Source organism: Centropristis striata, chromosome 9 (genome assembly GCF_030273125.1).
Source record: "Centropristis striata isolate RG_2023a ecotype Rhode Island chromosome 9, C.striata_1.0, whole genome shotgun sequence".
NCBI lineage: Eukaryota > Metazoa > Chordata > Actinopteri > Perciformes > Serranidae > Centropristis > Centropristis striata.
In genome coordinates, this window is record NC_081525.1 from 9378241 (window position 1) to 9403251 (window position 25011).

Below are 25011 nucleotides of genomic sequence, written 5' to 3' on the forward strand. Positions count from 1 at the left end.
TCGCAGGAAGAATCGGACATTTATACTGAGGCTAAATTTAGGGGGCTGGCCGGTGCGCAGAGTCCCCATCCTGGACGCGCTTCCTTCCCCAGCCTCGCACTGCTTTCAGTTGTGCTGCGAACAATATTTATAAGGAAAGCTGCTTTTTACAGACGCACAGCCTCACATGAGCGAAGAAACAACACGCTCATAGCTTTTAACTCAGAGGACTCTGGTCCTAACCCTTAAAACATAGTATATAGACTTTTTTCTTTATAGCCTATTAGAGGGATTTTGTTTTCGCAAAACACCGCATGGAAATGGCCATGAGTGGTATTATTTTACCATCAATCTCTACATTTGCCAACAAAAAGGAAAAGTGCTGGGAAGATGTAAGATGCGCTGTTTATAGCCTATATTTCTACTTGCGAACAGATATAGCCTAATGCAATGTTTTTGATTTAATCACACCATTGTTTTGCTGGTCAGTCTGTCACATCATTAGCACATGCGTGCTTTGTTGCTCCTTGAATTGTTTGAAAGCCTTGAGCTTAAACCTCTAGGCGCTGCAATTGTGTTAGAATTGTGTTTTTAAAACTTTCTTGGTGGCATTCAGCCTTCTCCTGTTGCACTTGTGCTGTTTTAGAGCTAATTTGTCGAGGCGAATTATTACAATGACTTATCTGAAATTGCTGTAAGAACAAAACACAAGTTTTAAATGTTTAAACAAACTCATTGTTCTCTCTCCTCCTGGCTCCAGAGGTGGAAAGGCGACATGAGCGGCGATGCGCTCCACATGATCAGCAGCTGTCTGGGCAGTAAAGACGAAGAGGACCTGGACACGTTCTTGGATCTGGAGTTTATTCTCTCTAACACGGACGGTGCGCCAGCCGCGGGGACTGGGACTGCGTCCTGTCGACTTCAGGAGTCTTCTGGGGCTTCTTTGTATCAGCAGCAGCAGTTTACCTGTATAACCCAGCAGCCGGCCAATTACACCTTTGCCCCAGACATGAACTGCCCCCCGCCCGCCTACAACAGCCTTGTAGCAGAGCTCCTTCGCCCCCGACGTGGACACCAGTTTCCTCCCCGGGAACAGCCTCAGTATCCAGGGGAGATTCCTGATCACCCCGGCACCTTTCCACACCACTCCAGATCTAATCCCGGAGCATCCGAACATTAAAGTGGAGCCCGCCTCGATGGACACTTACGGACCAGTCATGGGTCTGGTCCCACAGAGCTGCACCCAAGTCAAGCACGAGGGGAACGTCTCCTGCATGTCATACGAGCGGCAGCCGCGGCTCGCCAACTCCCCACGTGCGGCGGTGGGGCAGCATGACGCCGCCTCTCAGTCCGGACGACCTGATGAGCTCCGAGTGCCACCACTTCCACATGTGCAACTCCACCTCTCTGACATTCCCGCGGAGCTTCCACCCCCACCACCGCTGTGCGTCTGGGAGAGTTCCTCACCCGCACCCCGGGGTGCAGCTTCCTTTCCCCGAGGCGCACCACCATCACCACCACCACCACCACAAATTCTCTGGCATGTTCAGGGAGGATGCAGCCGTGCAGCAGCAGCCGACGGCCGGTCAGCGGGTCCCACTCACCCCGCCGCCCTCCCCGTTAGAAGTTATAGACACCAAGCCAAAGAGAGGTCGCAGGTCCTGGCCGAGGAAACGGACTGCGACGCACACGTGCACTTTCACTGGCTGTGGGAAGACCTACACCAAGAGCTCCCACCTGAAGGCGCACATGAGGACGCACACAGGTAAGCTGCACGTAGACGCTGTGTTTACTGCCCTACAAAGTCTAACTGGCAAGGCCAGGCAAGACAAGTTTATTTGTATAGCACAATTCAACACAAGGTAATTCAAAGTGCTTTACATACACATTAAAACAGCAAGACACAATTGAAAACAGTAAAAACAGTCAATTAAAACAGGGAAATAGAGATAAAAATAGAAATAAAAATACAAATAAGAGTTAGTACGTTGTGTAGTTAACTGCAGTAACTACACAAAGTGTAAAACTGAGAAAAACTGATTTAAAGTTTCTTAATGTTTTTAACTTTCCAGCCCAATGTGACACTTATTTCTAATGTATGATGTATTTTTTATGCTCAAAAAACATGACGATTTAATTGACCTTTGACCCCAAAATTGTAGTTACTGCACTCTGGTTTTGCATTACTGTAAAAGGTTCTAATAGTAATGCAAAAACAGAGTGCAGCAACTGCAATGGTGTTGTCTTCTTTCAGCTTTCATATTTTGTTGAGTGAATAAACATTCTCAAACTGATTTTGTCATGAATTTAAAAGTGTTTAACAACTCTTAAAGTAATGCTTTATTTTAGTCTCAATATAATTTTTTTTAACTTATTCACTATCTAGATAATCATTTTCCTACCAAATTAACTTTTCAACTATTCAACACAATGAAGAAATACAAGGCTGCACTGTATCACAGTCAAAGTGAAGTTACAGCAGTCTGCATGGTTTTGACTTGGATTTTGTAGTTGCTGCAATTTTTATATTATTATTTCTCTGAAATAAAGCAAAATTAAAATCCTAAACTTTGCCACAAGATAAACAGACATCAAGGAGTTCATTTTTAGTCATAACTCAATTTTGACCAAAAATGTAGTTACTGCAGTAAGGCTTTGTAGGGCAGTTTACCCATCCCATCATTACTTGCTTTCAAACTATGATGTCACTCATGGCTGTTTTTGTGTTTTAGGGGAGAAACCATACCACTGCAGCTGGGAGGGCTGTGGCTGGAAGTTCGCCCGTTCCGATGAGCTCACGCGTCATTACCGAAAGCATACAGGACACCGGCCGTTCCAGTGTCACCTGTGTGAAAGAGCCTTCTCCCGGTCCGACCACCTCGCCCTGCACATGAAGAGGCACATGTAAGCAGGGGCACAGATGGGCATTTTGAACTGGGGGTGACGAAGCTGTCAGCAAATGATTTCAACTCAATGAGTTATTTTTGCACTCCATGCCTGAACCAAAATGTTTTATTTAAACATTTTTTATATGAACTGTAGTGTAAACAACAACCAATGTATTTACATAAATAAAACGAAGTTTGTACATGAAATTTCCAGTGAAGCCAAACAAATTTACTGACTTGAAACTGACTCAATGAAGGACCCAAAAACATCTCTCCTCCTTCCATTACCCTGAACATACTGCTGGGCAATATCTTCTCCGTCTAGGGCGTCAAGTCTTTATAATCAGTGTTTCCCACAGGATTTTCTGAGACTTTAATGGGGAGACCATAAAGTCGTAGGCGGGTCTGGGGGCATGCTCCCCCAGAGAATTTTTTGCCCTAAAAGCCTAAATTTTATGGCATCTCGCACATTCTAATGCCACTATTCCATCTTAATCATTGCATATTTTTAATGAGTTATTGTAAAGGAGAATAAGGGTTCTGTATTATTTAAGGCATCATTTTTACAGTCTTCTTGTAAATTCTGTGGTGGACTCTGCTAACACATCGATGTGCTCTTATTTTGAAAGCTACATGTGTTTGCTTTTATTTTGAAGGCGGGTCTAACATGTTCTTACGGTGACGTTGGAACTTGAAAGTGGGAACTTGGAGCTGGGAACAACGTTGAAAATTCTGACGTTCGTGTAGACCTTGGCCCTTCAATCTAAATTAGTCTAAGTAACGGAAAATGAATCCTCTGTTTTTCCGGCAATGTTTGTCACTGAATGTGTGGGGGACGGATCGGGATCATTATGAATCTGGTGGGGGACATGTCCCCCCCGTCCCTAGTATCATCTGCATGTAAGGACCTCTATGCACCACATCACAGTGATTAAAACCCTCCACAATAACCCAATGATCAGCTATAAAAGGGTGCTGTGCAAATACAGACACAAGTTCCTATCCAAATCAACTACAGTGATACCTTGGAGCCACTGTTATCTACACTGTAATAACTACAGGTATCTTATAGCAATTTTTCTCTGTGGTAAAATAAGCATCAAGACAAGATGCCCTCAAATTACATTTTGTAAAAAGATCTATTTAAATGTTATTTTTTAAGAGAGAAAACAAACAAATCATAAAAGATGATGAAGAAATAGAGCCAGACAGGACAGAAACAGATGAATTCTGTTCAAACTAAAACATTTTTTAATACTATGTAGCTGGTACTACTTTTTTGAATGGAATACTGTTTTTTATAATATTGACATTGAAACATTTCACTTACCATGTTAGGCACATGCCACTGAAGCAACTGGAAGAGCAAATCCTTTGAAGAGGGATGATTTTTTTTTTTTGTATTTTCACCATTAGTGCCTTTTATAACACGTTATTACTCATCTTACGTGGCCGTATTCTCCACTGGCTGAAAGACAAGGTTTTATTTTGTGTGTTATACTGTCAGCTTGTGAAATAAGCTTTGAAACAATGTTTTGTTCTGAAAACTGCCTTTTATTCTGTCCATCCTGAGGGCTTGAAAAGGATCATATCAGTGAGTCTGTCTGTTGTCTCCTCGAATTTTAAATGTGTCTCATTTGAAGGGTCTTATAGAAAGTCTCACAGAAGTGCATGCAATGTTAAGGCTACCTGACTGACAAAAGGCTACACAGTCTTCAATGAATAGTATTGTTTGTGTGTGTATTGAAGGAATGTACTGCATTGAAAATTGTATCGTTTTTTTTATAAAATGTAAATGTTTTATTTTAATATACATATTAAACTAAATGAACTCAGTTTCTAAGTCATGAGTATGATTGTCAAAGGTAATAAAAACATGGTGTGATGTGATTATACCCTTAAACATACTTATTTCATAGTTTAAAGGCTTAGATTTCACCAGTAAAACAGTGGTTCGTAAACTGGAGGTCATGGTCCCCAAAGATCAATCTGAGGGGTTACAAGATACTAAATCAAATAGTTAAACGAAGACTCAAAATAATATGATTTTTTTTGTGAAGTTTTGGTTCTACATTTCAAGGTTGGGTACCACAAAACACCCTAAAACAAAGTTATGTACGTCTACTTGCAACTTTTTGTCATGTCCCATATATTTAGAGCTTGTGTCTAGCTCAACTAAAAATAACTTTTTCAGATATTATTTGATTACATTTTATCTGTCAGTGGAAGTAAAAGTAATCAGTGATTCACAGCATAAAGGCAAATGTTACAACAAAATCTGAATAAAACTTGACTTCATATAGCAAAAATCTGTTTTTCTGCTTTCTTTGCCTGGTTTAGAGACCTTGGAAATGTTGTCTCAAATTCTTAATACACCAAAGTGTATTTAGATTTTTTTTTATGATTGGTAATGGTAATAGAACTGTGTTATACTGCAAAGAAGATATTTGTGTTTCTGTGATTTTGATTGTGTGAGCTGTAGGCCTGACAGTGGCAAAAAAATCTGCTTTTACAATAGAATTTGAATAATATATTTGATTTTCCTTGTTGGGTGGCACCATGTATGTGACCACTAAACAGAGCGATCGGCTGCTCAACAGCTGAATGAGAAAAAACACCTTTGACCATCTCTGTAATGATGCTCTTCTTCTTTTCTTCTTTTTACAAACAGCAGTTGCCCCCTGCTGGCCCTTACAAACAGAGCTTGGTCATACTGTACAAAAACTGTTATTCTTTGACAGAAGACTCGATGAGAAAAACTGAGGCAGAAATTATTGGAAGGAGTAAAATAAAATAAAAATGGGAGTTTCCTTTTCAGCCCTAACTGAAAATAACCTTTATGTTTGAAGAAAAGTAGGAATTTTATTTATGGGAAGAGGATGCCATCTACTGTGAACAGCAAGAAACACCGCTGGAATTCAGTCCCTGAATGTTACTAATACAGACATGTCAGCCATTTGTTTGGTGAGAATGGTAAGAAATGAGGGAGAGGGAGCACAGGATGAGGGAAGGTATGGCTTCTGTCCCAGCTAAACAAGTTCATTATTCAACCAGAGATAACATTGTTTTTAGATGAGTGTTTCTTCTACGTGGGAGCCAAGTTATATTTATAGAAGTATAAGTTAATAAATAGGAACACTTTCCATGTGTTTTATGTTAAGTTAAAATCAGTCAGATAGCATAATAAAGGTAATTCATATTAATATAAGAATAATTGTATTTTTTTGAAGTAAGTTCTATTAGTTGAGGCTCATGGAAGGACCCAGCTACATGGTTTTCTTACCACAGTTATAGTTATTGATTAGGGGAAATCAACATTGAACACTCTTGTAAGAACAGAACTGTGGAATAAAGATTTTTGTTTAACATCGGAGTACTGTGGAAGTTTTTTCCTCTTAACGTGTAAAACCAAGGTCTTCCAGGCTTCAACCACTACATTCTATTTTGGCAATTGTATAGGCAAAGATTATTATATAATGTGTGCAATTTATTGTGTTTCAACATTTTAAGATCAATGAATTTGAGTCCCAGTCTTGTTTGGTTACGTAAATCAGTATATACAGTATACATGTTAAATTTTATGTACAATATGTACATATCATGGTTTTACAGCAACCTGATACTTTGATTCAATCAATATTAGACATAGGCTGTGCATAAACTGTATTTAATCCATTTCTTAAAAATAAAAATAGAAATACTTTCTAGAAAACTTTTTTTTACATTTATTTATTTATTTATTTTTTTGTTTATTGTTTTTAATTTTTTTAAATTATTATTTTTTGTTCGTTTCTGCGCATGCGCGGCCGTTTTCACTTCTGCGCATGCGCGGCATTTTTCCCCGCTCCTGCACATGCGCGGTTAATTTCGCTTCTGCGCATGCGTGGCTTTTCCCGCTTCTGCGCATGCGTGTCTTTTTCGCTTCTGCGCATGCGGACACAGAAGTGAAAAATAAAAAAATATTCTTTTTTATAATCTTTTATAATTCTTTTTTGTTTCACAGTACTCAACTTAAAATCTTTTATGTCCCCTTTAAATTTAAGTTCTACTGCACTGCAAAAAAAGAAAAGTTGGGTGAACTCAAAATTTCGATAAAATTTTAAGTTGGACAATTAAACTAAATATTTTAAGTTTTGTTTTTGAGTTTGCTCAACTCTGAATTCAGATTTTTGAACTTATAATTTTACATTGTAATAACTTTTAATCCTTACTTGCTGAATTGGCACGATTGTAATGCTGCTATGAAATGTCAGCTAATGTTGCGACCACAATTTTGAGTTAGCATTGATACGCTAATGGCTACTCTTGTAGCTGTAACAAGCAGCGCCGCTAGCATCAGTTAGCCGCGAGCATCAGTTAGCCGCTAGCTTTCGCTAATGACCGAATTTCACTGCTTTCCCGCATTTCACAACAAAGAAATAAGAGTTAGCAGAACTATTGTCCCTTGTTGTGAACCCCAACTTAAAGATATAAGTAACAACTCACAAACTTCTTTTTGAGCATACAACCTTTGTTGTGCTAACTTACATTATTGCCCTAAATGTCAATAATTTATATTTCCAAGTTTTACCAACTTAAATCACTGTTTTAGGCAAAAAATACAAGTTGGCTTTTTTGCAGTGTGTCTTTATCTCCTGTAACAAATCAAGCAGCAGACCATTCTCATTTAACTGAAATGTTTATTCTGGCAAACAGTACAGACCATGTAGACAGGATCACTGTTCTAAATAAAACCAACATCTGTTCCGTCTTCACTGTTTATTGGAACTGTAAGCAATCCTCCAAATGGTTCCTTGTCAAGTTTACTATTTCTGCATCTTCACTTTGAATAGGACAAATATAACAGACATGATGCTATACAGACTGTATACACTTTGTATGCATCTTAATAAAGACTGCTCAGAGCATTTTGTCTTTGCAGGGGAAGGGCAGTTGAAGGCAGGAAAAAAATCCCAAGCTTCAGAGAATAAAAAAATGTCGTAAATGAAGAATGAAACAAGACTCCCCCCAAAAACTATTTTGGCTGCTTACTATTAGGCATTAGTATGTCAGTAAGACAGAATTCCATTTTTAGCTGTCATCCTTTACATTTTTTTTACTGCTAACATTGTTGATAATTAAAACATACTGAGTAATGAAAATGGTGTAACCATTTTCTTTTTCCAAAATAGTTGAAAAGCATTTTGGGTTTGTAGATTCTTGCACTGAAATGCAATCAAAATTTAAACTTTCTCTTCATAGTCAGGACAAAGGAGTGGGTGGTTGCTGGTGCATAAATTATCATATTAAAAGGACAAGCTAAATATCAAAAACATCAGACTTTCTTTTTTACAGGATACACAAAACAACAATAAAAAAAACATGATCTATTGCACAATAGAGGTATCAGATAGAAGACAGTATAAATGATGGTAAAAGTCTGGAATTCACCACTCCAAGCAGTAGACTGCAGACAGGCTGAGGTCAGAGGGAGACGGACACAAACACATCAAGAACAGATGGAGGGTCACAGTTCACAATAGGTTGGGTATCAAGTATCAATACCTTTAGGTACCAACTGAAATATGTTCATAGCAGCGAGTGTTGAAAACTGTCAAGTACCAGATGTTGGCTTCACATACCTGATCAGATATGTCAAACTTGTTTTTTTAATTTAATCAAATTTTAGCCAACTTCATTTCACTCATTTTAGAAAATGTACATTTTTACATACATTTAAACATTTCAGAACTTTGTCTTGTCAGAAGTATTGTTTTGGTATCTGTACTGAGACTCAGGTATAGCACTGACTTGTTCAAAGTGAGATTTTCTATTTGAGCGTTAAGTTAATTCTTGAGCTTGGAAACAGTAGTTTACTCATATATCTGGAGCACATCTGTTATTACAACACAGAGATTAACAGAAGAGTTGCACAAACCTCCTCTCAGAGCAGAAGGTACCATTGCATCCTGTCACACTGATCTATCTATCTATATGGGTGTATACATACATATACAGTAAACACACGCACGCGCACACACACACACACACACACACACACACACACACGCACACACACACATACACACAGAGCAGGTCATGCAGGACAGACTTAAGAGCTCTGAGTTGAGTAGTGATACTGCTGTGTCTTAAACCGAGTGGCACCAGTCAGCCAGTACCATTGTTCCCTGCAGTGATTAGGTACCAAAAACATACATCTGCCTAACTGAAATGTGAAATGCACAATATTTTGTCATTACCTGGGGATTGGTGTGACTTCCTGTGGTTATTTACTAAGGGGTTACAGTGACTTTGTGTTTGTTTTAATTGGTGTACTCTCAGAGTCGCTTCTAATCAAAACGAATGGGTCAAGTTGTTAGCTGATAGTTAACAGCAGCCTTTGTTTTTCCCTATTTCCACTAGTGTTACAGGAGCAAGGCAAAATCTTAAAAAAGCCAATATGAGTTTTATGACTCCAAAGTTAGTAGAAGCTCCTAAGGATGTTATCTGTGTGTAGCTTAGAGAAGCTAACTATGAACCTGGGACACTCCTCCCTCAGGGCATCAACTGGACAATCAATTCAGCAACATTTCAGACAAAGTACAAAAATTAGGCAGGTGCAAAATGAGAAGAAAAATAACTTCAACAGTATAATACAAAGTGTAAAATGAATCATCATCCTAATGAAATCCCATGGATAAGTCACATATCTATTCAGTAGCAATAATCTCAGTGCTGCCATAGGTGGAGAGAAGTGCAGTACCATATTCTGCCAACAGTGGCAGCACTGAGCACACTTCTGTCAAGCACACCTCTGTAGAAATCCTGCACCTTCTTAGATTTTGAAATCATCAATCATGGTTTTGTTCCTTTTCCCCTTCCTTTTTCTTTGTTTGAGTTCCATCAGAAAACATCCTGCACTGTATTACATAACATACCAGGGTGATGAGTACTACTAGTGCGTTCAACTGGCCTCTCGAATGAACACTGACTGACTGACTGACTGACTTTAACCAGGCCAAAGAAGAGACTTCTTTCTCCCCATGATTACAAGATTATGGTCATGAAAAACGTCTTCCCTTAAAGTACCATTTAAGAGAGTATAATGTGCTCTGAGTAGAATCCTGACTTGAGGTCATGCATGTGGCAGAACAGACTAAAACATATGATAGGTCATGGACACACACCAAATACAGACTTGCATATATAAAAACACAGCATGATATTTTTAAACTACGAGAGAGGGGCTCCGAGTCTTCAGAAAATAAGTTGTATCTGCTTTAAAGTCCAGATTAAATCAAACCAGTCGACTTCAGTCTGTCTCACTGAAACACGAGTCACCACTTCAAGTAAAAGGAACAACTCAAAAAACGAGGTGAGTGGTTCAATCCACATTGAGACATCAAACTATGACACACCAGAAATAGCACTTTTTCAAATATTTCCATTTCCCACCCTGACACCTGTCAGACAGCTCCAGACCACTCCAAAAACTCACACTCACACTGTGTGCTTGCTCATTCTGTAGAGGACTAAAATGACTATAGTTCTACCACAAATTATAGCACAAAACAACTATATTAATTTGGATGTTCTTTTAAAACAAAAACATGTCAAAAATAATAAAATAATACCCAGCTCATGAAATCTGTGTTAAATTATTTGTTCTCTTAAAAAAACCCAACAACAAAGAAAAATGTATTCCTTCATCTTGCCTTTCATTTGTTGTGGTTTTGACATGACACCATAGGGATCATAGTACAGCTGTTAGCTCTGTTTATCTATATACACTGGACAGAAGGAGCGAACTCAACTGTACAATCTCATACTCATGAAAAAAAGACAATATATCTGTACAATTTGTTGCTGTCACTCAAAGGATATGTTGACATTTTAAGTTATTTTAGTTTGTCGGGTATTTGTCACATTACAGGGAAACAGTGTAATTTATGGTCCTCAGTTACCAAGTTACTTCTTAATTCCTCCAATAATGTGACAATACTGAAATGAGTGAAAATTATTTGACTAATGTTGGTTAAAAGATTTGTTTTCACACAGTAGGACCCACTGAGCCAGAGAAGGGTTGTGTCTTTCCTGGGTAACTTTCTCAAAGCGTAAAGAGAAAAACGCATGCACTAGACTCAGGGCCACATGGATCCGCCCCTACTAATCACACCAGGTCCCCTTTACAGCATATTACCTCATAAATAGGTAATAATGCAAGTCATATAGGTTTATATTGTTTGCTTCAGTGCTGCATAGCATATGCCTTAACAAATTTGCAATTCAATAAATGACCTCAAAGTGAATGTGACACAGTGAACCTGAAGCCTTTGGGCCCCCGAGAGGAGTCGCCTGCTTTGCTTGGGAGATAATCCAGCCTTGCCTAGACTTCAGGTGAAAGTCTATAATCTCATGGTAGATCCTGGTGTGGTAAAACTGATATTTGGAGAAATATGCTCAAACTCATCTTGAGTCGGATGAGAAGATTAATATTCACTTCATTTCGGTACGTCTAGTACAGACTTCAGTCTGTCGGAGAACAAAGCTGAAGGAAACATTTCATTTCCAGCAGAAGTGGAAAAAGTTGACCTTTTCACTTCATAACGAGTCTGGGTTACTGATAGAGTTTCCTGAGAAAAAAAAAAAGAGAAAATTGTGAATTAAGAATTCTCAATCTTGAGAAGTGTCATCTTCTCATACGCCTCTCTGTAAACAAATACTAATGCAACACCTCATTCTTACTCGCAAAACAACTCAACACTAAACAGGTAACAGACACAGCTTATCCCATTAGTAGCTCAATTATATATCCATGTCGTCCCTATCAGGAAAAAAAAAATCCCTTTTGAGAAATACCCTGCCAGTTTGAATTGTAGTGCTATTTTTCCTTACAGCTGCTTGTCGCTACTGATAGCATCAGGTTTGTTAGCATGGCAGTACTCACCATTTTTTCCACATTGTTCCGGAGAAGAAGCAAAAATAACACACTGAAACTCAAACTGTTGAGGTGTTCTGTAAGCAACAGTCATCTCAGCCCACTAAATGTATCCATCATATCAGGCCACTATAGTGCATATACACAGTGCATGTGTTTGTTTCCATCAGTCCCCTCGTCTTTTCCTTCTCTTCCTGGTCATCTTTCACTTCCCTGTCTCTTCGTGTCAGCAGGAGAGCTTTGTAGGAATTGATTCTGGGCCCTCAGTTTTGTTGACTTGTTTGTTTGGATGCAGGGTCAGTGGCTAGACTTGGCTGGAAGTTCTTTCAGGTCCATTCATTGAGTCATTACGCGTCGTAGGGGGAATGTGAATAGTGGAGGTGCAGGTCCTGTGTGTTCATGGCCCAGAGTTTGTTAGTCCAGTCATTTGCATTGTGTCTTAATATTTACATGTCAGTCATGTTAGCAAGTCTATATGCCGTGTGTGTGTGTTTGTGTATGCTAAGGGTTCCACGTCATGCGTTGGACATCTCTGCTTTGCTGAGGGCGATGGCCAGCTCCAGGTCCTCCTGCTCCTGTTGTCTGAGCCGTTTCAGCCGCTCGCGCTCTGCTCGCTCACTTTCTCGCTTCGCCCACTCCAGCTGCTGAGCTTCATTCCCAAACTACAGAGAGACAAAGAAACCATTGGTGGCTTTATCATACAAAATGTATGTCACTTTTTTATGTATATATATATTTTTATATATATATATATATATTTTTTTTTTTTAATTTATTTATTATTATTATTAATATTTTTTTTCCTACACACTGTTGTCTTAACTGATCTGGTATATTAACCTTTTAATACAACGATGTAAGGGTCTCTGGGGGGAGTGGAATGGGTGTTGGGTTATACAAGAAAATGAAAATATGTCTCTTTGATTGTACTGTTTACTGCAACTGTGAATCAATAAAAAATATATATTAAAAAAATAAAATAAAAAGTTATGTCACTTTAGATTTTTAAACATATGCCTCTGCTACATAAATGTCTATTATGGTGGTGAAAAAAAGTATTCAAATCCTTTACTTAAGTAAAAGTACTAAAACCACACTGTGAAATGACTCCAATCATTACTGGCGTTGTAGTTTGCACTGGTATTTAACTGGACATCTGAAATGCACTGCCATTATGGACATCAATTAACATTTCAAAGATGTAATTTTATGTTAATTTAACTGTTTTCAATCTCTTACCTTTACTTTGTCAGGTCCTGTGGAGAGGTGGATAACAGAACAGAGAAATTACAAAGCAGAAATAGTTTACAGGAGCTCACACCACAGTACAGTACACAGAGACTACTAAAGGTTTTCTGTTCAGTCCTCTTTCAAACACTGTCTTTACCATCTGTGTTTAGCTGCTGGCTTTTTTATTGAGAATAAGTGATTCTGCTAGCTTCAAACTCTTACAATGCTAAAAAGCTTGTGAGGTTCAAGTAGACATTTGTTGCCAGTCAGTGTCACAGATAGGACAAATGGACTGTCGTGAAACAGAACTGGCAGTGACAAACACTGGGAACTAAAGTAGGGGACAGCTTATCATGACTAACAGGATAATATGTGACATGCAGAGAGAGAATATATGGGCAAATCCATTGTGTCTCAGTGATGATATCATCAAACTGCGGTGTGAATCAAGAGTTCACACATAAGTTAGGAATCCTAGGAAATCTTCCCATTGAAGGATAGTTTTCAACCAACTTTATGTCATAAGGACAAATGATTGTGATCATATCATATGACTGTGCGACTGAGATTGTTGTTGGCCTGTTGAGTAGTGGTAGCGTTAAAATGGAAGAACTTTATATATATTTGTTACCGTTTTGAACAACTCTCTAATACGAAAATAAGGCCATGGACAAAAATAAAGTAAATAAATAAGTAGGAATCATAAAAAAAAAGAGCCCTCACACATGTTTCTGTTATTTCTAGGGCGGCACAGTCCAAATGTTATTAAGCATTGCTTAACATCTAAACAAAATTCAATTATTTTTTTTGGTGCACTCAAATTGATGCTTTTACTCTTGATTTGATTCAGTGCTTTGTATCTATTGTTTGATCTTTGCTTGCTTGAGTTGTTGTGAAGCTCTGCACAAACATTTGATTTTTAATCTATAAAAATACTGAGATTAAAACTTAACATTTATGGCACTGGCCCATGTGTTAGAGTTAGGGTTAACCTGCTGCTGTGCTGCTGCTAGACACCCACTTCTACTACTATCACCACCACCTATACATATCATTACAGGGTTAGTGCTATAATTGTTGTCATTGTTCATCTCGTTTTTCTCTGTCTCTCTCTCACCCTCACACTCTATCTACTCTCTGTTGATCTGTTCTGTACAACCACATCTATTACATGTCTATCCGTCCTGGGAGGGGATTCCTCCTCTGCCTCCTTCCTCTTCTTTTTTGTCCCTGTTGAAGGGATTTCTTCCTTGTGTACTGTGAGGTTCAAAGGACAGGGGCCCTTTGAGTCAAATCTGTGATTTGTGATTCTGAGCAATATAAATAAAACTTGAAAAATGGAAACTTTTACAGTGCCATACAAGCTAAAATCCATAATAATTTTGTTTAATTTCAGCAGGGTTAGGCTCCCATTTTTCCAAGCCTGTCTTCGATTCTATTCCCTTCTATTACTTCCACTGGGAATTAGTATGAAGGATACCACATCTATATGTTTTCAGACTGTTAACGGGCATGTTTTAACTGTGTTAATGGTGTTTATAGGGAAGGCTGGGATAAGATGGTTTTGCTCGAGCAGACTTGGATTTGGTGGAACAGCTAAAAGAAGTAAGTGTGTGAATAAATAAATCTAATATTTATATAATAATAATAATAATAATAATAATAATAATAATAATAACAGGAAAATAATATCTGTGAATGAAGACAGGTGAGAATAAACACAAATCTACAGAAACATAGGTGTTGACATAACAAGAACAGCAGAGAAAAAGCACTAATCAACAGCAAAGAACACACACACACAGACACACAGACACACACACAGACTTAAGAGCTCTGAGTTGAGTAGTGATACTGCTGTGTCTTAAACCGAGTGGCACCAGTCAGCCAGTACCATTGTTCCCTGCAGTGATTAGGTACCAAAAACATACATCTGTCTAACTGAAATGTGAAATGCACAATATTTTGTCATTGCCTGGGGATTGGTGTGACTTCCTGTGGTTATTTACTAAGGGGGGTTACAGTGACTTTGTGTTTGTTTTAATTGGTGTACTCTAATAGTCACTACTAGTCCAGACTATGCCAACACACTGCTGATATACACTCACCAGCCACTTTATTATTTACACCTGATAACTGCTCGTTAACGCAAATATCTAATCAGTCAATCACATGGCAGCAACTCAATGCATTTAGGCCTGTAGACATGGTGAAGACGAGCTGCTGAAGTTCAAACTGAGCATCAGAATGAGGAAGAAAGGAGATTTAAGTGAATTTGAACGTGGCATGGTTGTTGGTGCCAGACAGGCTGGTCTGAGTGTTACACAAACTGCTGATCACACACAACCATCTCTATGGTTTACAGAGAATGGTCCAAAAAAGAGAAACTATGCAGTGAGCCTTAATGCCTTGTTGATGCCAGAGGTCAGAGGAGAATGGCCAGACTGGTTCAAGATGATAGAAAGGCAACAGTAACTCAAATAACCACTCGCTACAACCAAGGAATGCAGGAGAACATCTCTGAACTCACAACACGTCCAGCCTTGAAGCAGACGGGCTACAGCAGCACAAGACCACACCACCACTTTATTATTATATAATTAGGCATTGCATAGTTATGAAAAACTGATATATTTTTATCATCTAACTATAGACGTTATGAATGTTAAACTGTCTTTAGCTTTTTTTTTTCTTTAACAAATTGTGTGTTGTCCAAACCATGCCTTATCACAACATATTTTAGGAATAAAGTCAAACAAATATAAACTTCCTATACATAAGAGAAAGTTGTGATCAAAAGACCTGGGATAATGTTCTCGCCAGCCCACTCAGCTTTTCAAGTAAAATGAATGCACCTCAAATAAAATAACAATAATTCAAGTTCTTGTCAAAACATTTCACCAAGCCTTATTTCATTTTTGCCTTGTTTTCTGCATCTTAACTTTGAGCGTAGTGCTTCCAGACAGCCACAGTAGCAAAAAAACACCAGTGAATCTGATACCATTCAATTCCTCTCATTCAAAGGCTTAAAATTATATACAAGTTAAACTTGTGGACCCATGCATTGTCCAAAAAATATGCCAAAAAGCATGGAGCTCTTCAGTAATTTATGATTTATTAATATTGATTGTATTCATTACTTTTCAAATCTTTTTTTGGGAAGATTTACCTTATTTGTAATATGGATGTATGGAAAGTGTGTTCAAATGTTTTGAAGTAAAATTTTTCATTTTTTGATCAAATTTACAATTACACTTGCAGTCAAGGAGTAAGAGATGACATGATGAATCATGATTATAATGGTGTTATAGCCTTTGAAATTCAGATTTTTTTTCCCATACAAGGATAAACATTTTATATTTTCTTTCACTCCATCTCTATTTACTTTAACAGTGTCGTCTTTGTACAGTTCAATTGAATGTACGTCAAAAATGATAGCAAATGATTACACTGTTTTATTCACGTTTAGACGGCGTAATCTGGGTTGTATAAACAGGCTTACTTACAACTGATTCATGTTGCTAAGCTTCTCACTAGTTATATGGATATATGCTTTATGGTTAAGGAGATAATTCTTATTTATTTTGGGTATGCTATTTTAGCCATATTTTTTCGGGGAATAGTAATATACTGAACCCCAAATTGCTCCCGATGCTGCGTTCATCGGTGTGTGAATGAATTCCTCATGGTGGCAGGTGGCAATGTTAAGGGTAGCCATCTGTTCATGGCTCTTTGCATTTACACCTTGTGTTAATAAACATTCTCTTTATCTAATTTCTGCCCACATTGTGATTGGATCTCAATAAGCAACTAGAGAGTTCACGTTCGGCACTCATCAGTCTTAAGGAGTGACCTTGATTCATACAAAAGTCTCTATAATTCTGACCTAGTGAGTATGCTGGTGTGTGCAGAGCTGTGTGGCCTGGTCTAGACACTGACTGTTGTCAGTCAGTATCACTTATCTCAACTTACAGAACTGAAGTCTGCAAAACCAGAGGTAGAGTCTTTAGGGGCTTTACTTGATGCTGTGGATGGGGCGAAAGGGTCTTTGCCACTGAACGGGTCTCCCAGGCCTTTTTTACTCTGAAATGGGTCGATGGCATCACCCCCAAATGGCTGGAAGGGGTCACATGGTTTGGATGGGTCAGCTGTGCCGGAGCTCACAGGTGTACTCTTACCTGAAGACATAAAAGCATAAATAACCATAATCACTGGGAAGAGAATTTTCACATCATAGCCAAGTTTGTGTATTTTTTGACCAAACCAACAAAAGCCTTCTGACATGATCAACCTGTTCACAGCACTGATGTGACAAATCGTCACCCGGTAAAATAATCACCTAAGTCATTTTGGCAAATTTTATTTTATTTTTTTTGCCTAAATAATCTCCTCATGACGCCGGCCACCTATGGTAAAATCGCCTACATCCTCAGTTGATCAGATCATGTGATTTTACCCCTTTAAGATAATGGCCTATGTCAAGTGTGTGACTTAAGCAGATTTATTATGCCTAAGTCAAAATAAAATGTCACTTAGGCAATTTTTTGAACATGCCTTTGTGACTTAAGCAAGATATGGTAACACTTTATTTTGAAGGTGTCTACATAAGAGTGACATGAGCGTGTCATAAACATGACATGGGATGTGTCATGAACATTAATAACATTAATGCTCATGTTTCTGACAGGCTTGTGTAACTCTTATGTAGATGTCTGATGTTCGGGTCTGAAACTAGTAATCACAGTCATACTGTGCTGTGTGTCATGGCACCCTTAAAAGGTTCAATGATCACTTGAATCCCAAAAAAGCTTCTGTGGGGTGACACTCACCACTGGGTGGTTTGGGCCTTGGGGGAACACTTTTCTTCGGGGGCAGAGCTGGTGTGTCATTCTTCCTGGTGAATGGGTCATCCACAAATACTGACTGAAAAGAAAGAATGAGAGGAAAAATATGCACTCCAATTACCACATGACTGTACTGTATATATATACAGTATACATATATACTGTATATATACTATAATCAGACAGGTAGTGACACAACATTAGGGGTAACCCACAAAAATTAAATATTTGATGATTCGTATGGAAACTGATTTGACTGTGAATCTCACAACTGAATTGTGGCGGTGGGGGAAAATGTGGTTATGATGTATAATGTGGTCATTCCTTTCAAGCTATAATGACTTTCTGAATGTAATAATATAATGAAATCAAAGAACACATTTATTAGTCAGAGCACCTGAAAGAACATAACAAGCACTAGTAGACTATGCTTTTACATTTATAGTTGATGCTCTGCTAAAATTAGCAGTGAGAGGCAAAAGACAGCTGATGGCCACAGCAACTCTCTCTTTCCCTGTTTGACGGACAACCACTGTTCAGCAGACAGCAGCGCGCACAAAAACACTATGTGTGCAAATCACAGTCTTTAGATAGAGTTTCCCTGGATCTTTGTACAGTACAGATCCTGTGAACTGTCACCAATGAAATAGGAACTGTCTGCTGAGTGCAATGATGCATTAGAAAAGAGTCTGTGACTAACAATTTATGATTTATCAAAGGGGGCATGACTGATGTAAACATGCAGGGCTAACAATCACCCAAAAAATAGGAAGTCAATACTGAGTGCAATGATGCTTGTCACTATCTGATCCGTGCTGGAAACTTGATTTTATTTACTGTAGACGCAATTTAAACAGTCAGAAATTCAGGTAGTAGCCCTGACCGAAACCTGGATTCACCAAAGCAAACACTGGGAGAATGTGGAGTCAACAGCATGTAATTACGCTTAGTAAATACATGCACTGGGAAAACAAGTGGAGGCTAGCTTGGTCGCAGTGTATTTTATTCTCTTCGGGTAATGTTAGCTCGCCATTCGCTCAAACAGGTAGTCTAACCTCACTCAGAGGCTGGATGTGTACTCAGGATGGGTTTTGGCCTCTGATACCTTCTGGTAGTCTGGCAGCCAGCTGGCCCGGCCTTCAAAAGGGTCTCTGGGCTTCGACATTAGGCTGAAGTCTGCAAATCCAGCCGGGCTGTTACTGCTGCTGTTGAACGAACTGCTGCCAAACGGATCCAATGTGCTAAACAGGTCTGAAAAATTTAATTACAATTAAATTAACATCAACAAGCAAATTTACAATAAGTGAGCACATAATTACTAGCTTACTTAAAATGTTCAGTATTGTTGAGACCAATGTACTTTGGTTCATTTGATGCCATAGCTGGCTAAAATAGACTGAAAAGCAAAAGTATCACCTTAAAAGTGCAATGCAACACCACTACAAACTACAGCAACAATGACCATAAGCTGTAATGAGCTGAAACAGTGTCAGCAACTTTTTTTATTTTTTATTTGCTCTGTTTACACATTCAAAAAACCTGGAAAGAGTCAAGTTGTGAATTACCGAAAAGGGGTTTAGTATAATTATTAGTAGTAGTGGTAGTAGTTATAGGAAACCATTTAATTTTATGTAGTAAAAGGGAGTCTACTTTGTATTATAATTGCTATTTTGCATATAAACTGTACAATTTCATGACAGTATTTGTTGTAGTTAGGAGTGGTAAACAAAATTCACGGTTTGGTTCATATCACAATCTGAGGGAAATGGTTTTGCAGTTCAGTGTGGTATGTTTTCGGTAGAGAGGATCTTACCCAGGGCCATTATCCTTCACAGCTCATGTACAATATACTTTCAGTTGGGTTTTAAACATTGACATACACAAATCAGAGGAAAAGATCAAACCGTCTGCATAAAACAATGAGGAGGGAACACTTAATGCACAGTGAGATTTCAACACATGTCCAGACTGAACAAAGACCTATTTTCCCTCTCTGGGCCTTCTTTAAATTGATCATCTCATCAAGCATATTGTCTTGTAGGCTATGTGGCCATTTCAGACACTAAGTTAAATTGGCACTTTTCTCTGTTTGACAGTGGTGCCCCAAAGGAATTTAATGTCAAATAAGAATTATGCATTAATATTGATTATTAATATTAAAAATACTAATTATTTTGGATAATTAACACCCTTTTTTCCCCAACATTATCTTTATTTATTTTCAGACATAATAACACATACATATAACTACTGGGACTCCAAACATATGCCCCAAACCACGTAAAACAACACAAATAGTAAATATAAATCACTAACGAAAGAAGGAAACTTAAATACACAATACTTTTTTTTTTAAAGATACAAATACTACATAAGTAAATAAAAATAAATAATAAAAAAATAAATAATAGAAATAGGAATACAGATGGGGGTGAATAAATAATTAACACCCTTTTAAACTGTGAGGCCCCATGAGAGGTTCCACTATGTATTATCTATTTTAAAAAATCCAGCAACATGCCGGAGAACTTTAAGCCCTGTTTAGTTGTATGGGTACAAAAAATGAAAGCATACCTGGTCCTTTGGGTTTGGCATTGCTTGAAGAGAATGGGTCGTTGCTTGCGAAGTGACTGGTTTGCTGCAGGAAGCATAAGAAGAGTGAATAAATTAATGTTTAGTTCACTGAAGTCACAGCCAATCTCACAAATTATATTTTGAATGTTTTATTTTGACCATCTATGTATGCATTTTTATTGTTGTTTTTATTATTTAATTACAACTGCTGGGTCTGTCAGGATGCTACCGGGCCCAAAAAAATGTCCAGATTGACATTTTAATAGATTTTTTTAGGTAGATCATCATCCCAGTAGAAACACTTAGATAGCCCTTATTTAAATAATTACGCCCTAAAGGTTGTAAAATTCCTGAATAGTCGAATCCATAGTTACTTTATTTCCTTTGGTCATGTTAATGACAAAGAGACAAAGCAGCTGGGAAAGCTAAAGGAAATTTCACTTTCACTTTTTTGGCTTCATGTGCCAGTGAGCACCTTTCCCGAATGAACGGGGCCTCGCCTCCAATAATGAATGTTGTTCTCTTTAATAATTAATGGGGTCATAGCTGCATCCTGGTTCCCTAACCCTAACCCTTAGCACCGCCCATGATGCAATTCTGACTGATTTAACGTCTTCATCTTCTTGAGGACGTTGGCATCCTTTGCCATCTTCCCATCTTTTGGAGGCTGTAGCAACCACATTCCTAATGCCACAGTGAAGATATTGATATCCTGAAAATAGACAACCAAAGTCCATCCACCAACCAAGTGTTTCCAGCTAGTCAGAAGGCGCCCCAAAAAATGCTCCAAAGTTATGCTAAATTTTAGCGAGGGAAACAATGACAAGCCCATTTTCAAAGGGGTCACTTGACCTCTGACCTCAAGACATTTGAATAAAAATAGATTGTCTGTAGCCACAAATCTCCCCTTTACATGCCCACTTTATACAAATCCCATGATGCGTAATAACTACTCAGTTCTATGCATGCAGTATAAATGTGTGATCACAGATTATCACTGCAAAGCTGACACTCTTGTGGATGTAATGAACTCAATTTTGTTCATATATGATGAAGTTAGTATCCCATAGTATCCAATTTATTGTATTATTGGCATTTATTGAAACTTCAGCTCAGTGTATAAAATGAGCTGCTGTGACCTCTATGACAATCACAGCCTCATTAATCTTTACAACCACTAACTAGAGACCTAGAGCATTCAGAGGATGTGCTTTATGTATATTGAAAGAAAGGGGGTTTCTCTGCAGTTTACACAATAAAAGTGCTCACCATCCAATTTCCGAAAATGCAGAAATCTCTCAAATTATTTTGAAGTTTTTGAAATCATATCACAGCATGGACAACCCAAAAATAGACATAACTGAGCATAATAATAATCTTCAGGTTCACAGCTTTCAGATGATGCAAACAACTTCTATGTGCCATCTAAAGTTGACCTGGATCAAGTACCTTGGAAGGTAATGTGGCGCTTTTACTGAAGGGGTCCGGTGTGGAGAAGGGATCTATTTTCGTGGTCTTCTTGAAGAAATCTTCTGATGAAGCCTTGAACGGATCTGTTTCTTTGAATGGGTCTCCTCCAAAAGGATCTATAATAGAAATGATGGTCCATTTCAGCCATTGAAATTGTCATTGTAGGTTTTCTTGAAGTTTTCACTAACCAGACAACAGGACCAGGAATTGCTCAGCAATTTCAAAAGACAGATACTAGTTTGTATCAGGGGCTGTGTATTGTGGAATAGTTGGAGTAGTTTCACTGCCATGTATATAGGGTGAATTCTGTCACTAATCTTTCTCAACTAAGTAGAGAAGAAAATAGACTACACAATATTGCTGAAGAGGGAAGTGTGCAGTCACAGTTGAACACACTGCTGTTTCACATATGTAGCGGGACACTGACAAAAGAAAAAACTGCCACCACAAGCACAGGCCTCTCTTGGATGTTGTTAGTGTGGCTCCGTCTAGTTTTACTTTAAAACGCACACTTTAATTATGGAGCGTGAGGATGAAGTTGACGTGTGTCTTAAGCCGAAAAAATTCCACAGTTTCTTTCTTATGGTTTATTGAAAACCTTTCGTTGGAGCATGACAAACAATAAACTGCAGCAATCCAAAAAATAATAATAATTATGAGCACGGTCAAAAACTAGTGTGCTCTCCTCGTCTCCATAATCCTAATTAAAACAAAGTGTGCAATTATGACGTTACACACGTCTCAGCCAATAAGAAGAGTGCAATTACTACTAACCAATAGGCATTCCTACAACCTCAATAAAGAACTATGAACTATGAACTACAAATCTGAATTATTTATCAGCTTCTCCACAATGTACAAAATGGCTCTAACAGATGTATTTGAACGTTAAGGCACCATTTACCAGGGTGTTGTACAGTTGTTGTGTTTTTTTTCCTCAGCGGACCCGAATAGGGTATTAAAGAAGTGATTTCATTTTTCAAAAAGCATTATCATGACATAACCAATAAAAAAATATAACAACATTTAATGTATTATCTGCAATGAATTAATGCTTTCAGAATCGCAAACAGGAGCTATGACTTAAAATGAATATAATCAGCAAGACTTTTATCAAAGGGCAGGGGGATAATAATATACAGGTGCTTTATTGAGCCATATTTTAGCGACAATATTCAAATTTGGATTATGCTGCTCAAGTATCTGAAAGTCTTAGATGTAGGTACATGCTTTGTTTTATGTTAAAGCACAGACATATGTGGGTGGGGTATTAATAGAGTAAGTAAATATTTCATATATACGTTTAAATCAACATACATTAAGAACTGATTTGATGAAATACTAATATTATGTATATGTACTAAACTTCTAAGTAGCTGAAATAGGAGATCAGCCGTCAACACTGTAACTGTTTATGTGCAACAATGTTTAATATAAACTCAAGTTCCACATACTGGCTTTACTTTGCCCCAGTGATTGATCAGACGGACTGCAACAAGGCCATTGAAATGAACTGGTTTTGCTCTATATCTTGCCAACTCAAAGACTGGAGTGACCAGGTGTTAAGGCAGTGAAACTGAGCTCCTTTTCCCAGAGTAAATACCTGCGGATGTTGATGGTGGTTTTGCAAAAGGGTCATTTTGGAAAGGGTCACCTTGAGGACAGGATTCCAGCAGAGAGGAAGAGCAGTAGGAAAACAAAGAGGAAGACATAGAAGTCATTCAGAGAGAAAAAAACTCAAGATAAACACAACAGTAAACACATACAGTGCATTCAGAAATTATCTCTCTCCTGGACGTTGTTGTCTTGGCTGTGTGCTTAGGATCATTGTCCTGTTGGAAGGTGAACCTTTGGCCCAGTCTGAGATCCTGAGCGGTCTGGACCAGGTTTTCATTAAGGATATCTCTGTACTTTGCTTTGTCCGGCTTTCCCTCAACCCTGATCAGTTGCCCAGTCCCTGCCACAGAAAAACACCACCAAAGCATAGGGCTGCTGCCACCATGCTTCCAACTGTTGGGGTGGCATTGGGCAGGTGATGAGCGGTGCCCGCTTTCCTCCAGACATGACGTTTAGAATTGAGGCCAAACAGTTCAACCATGGTTTCATCCATCCAGAGAATCTTGTTTCTAATGGTGTGACAGTCACTAAGGCAGCTGTTTTCAACCTTGGGGTCGGGACCCCAATTGGGTCGCAAGATGATTTCTGGGGGTTGCCAAATCATTTTGGAAGTCAGCTCTGTCTCCGCTGTGTTAAAGTGTTCATGTGTCAATGTGTTTTAGTCTTTTTGGTCACTTAATGTCTTTTTATGGTCATTTTGTGTTGTTTTTTTTGTCATTTTGTGTCTGTTTGGCCATTTTGTGTCTTTTTTGGTCATTTTGTGTCTTTTTTTGATCATTTTGTGGTCAATTTGTGTCTTTTTTGGTCATTTTGTTTCCTTTTTTTTAGTCATTTTGTGTCTTTTTTGGTAATTTTGTTTCTTTTTGGGGTCATTTTGTGTCTTTTTTGGTCAATTTGTGTCTTTTTTGGTACTTTTGTGTCTTTTTTGGTCATTTTGTTTCCTTTTTTTGGTCATTTTGTTTCTTTTTTGGGTGATATGAACTGTGCGTGTGAGATTCTGTTCAGTGAGCGGGGGTCGCGGACAACATGCATGTTAAATTGGGGGTCGCGACTCAAAAGGTTGAGAACTACTGCTCTAAGGTACCTGCATGTGTCCTTCACTGAGACCATCAGGTTCTTGGTCACCTTTCTTATCAAAGTCCTTCCACTGATTGCTCCGTTTGGCCAGGCAGCCAGCTCTAGGAAGAGTCCTGGTTGTTCCAAACTTCTTCCATTAAATAATTATGGAGCCCACTGTACTATTGGGGATCTTCAATGCTGCAGAAATACGTTTTGTGGCCTTCCCCAGATCTGTGCCTCAACGCAATCCTGTCTCTGAGCTTTGCAGGCAACTCCTTCGATCTCATGGCTTGGTTTTTGCTCTGATATATATTATCAGCTATGATACCTTATATAGACAGGTGTGTGCCTTTCCAAATCATGTCCAATAGATTGAATTAAACACAGGTGAACTCCAATCAAGGTGGAGAAACACCTCAAAGATGGTCTCAAC

The 25011-nt window shown here is 38.4% G+C and overlaps 1 protein-coding gene and 1 pseudogene across 1 annotated transcript in view; one reads left to right on the plus strand and one right to left on the minus strand.

The window, feature by feature from the left end:
- Positions 1-5145, plus strand: LOC131977237 (Krueppel-like factor 2; annotated as a pseudogene).
- Positions 5146-7526: 2381 nt separating this feature from the next.
- The window catches only part of LOC131977424 (epidermal growth factor receptor substrate 15-like 1), a 46928-nt gene continuing 29443 nt past the window's right edge, over positions 7527-25011 (minus strand). The window contains exons 19-27 of the mRNA XM_059340718.1: positions 23506-23556; positions 21882-22018; positions 20433-20496; positions 18964-19109; positions 17844-17937; positions 17034-17192; positions 13024-13040; positions 11794-12446; positions 7527-11479 (exon numbers count right to left, since the gene is read on the minus strand). Of these exons, the coding sequence (XP_059196701.1) occupies positions 12300-12446; positions 13024-13040; positions 17034-17192; positions 17844-17937; positions 18964-19109; positions 20433-20496; positions 21882-22018; positions 23506-23556 (815 nt within the window). The 3' untranslated portion in view covers positions 7527-11479; positions 11794-12299. The remainder of the gene's footprint in view (positions 11480-11793; positions 12447-13023; positions 13041-17033; positions 17193-17843; positions 17938-18963; positions 19110-20432; positions 20497-21881; positions 22019-23505; positions 23557-25011) is intronic.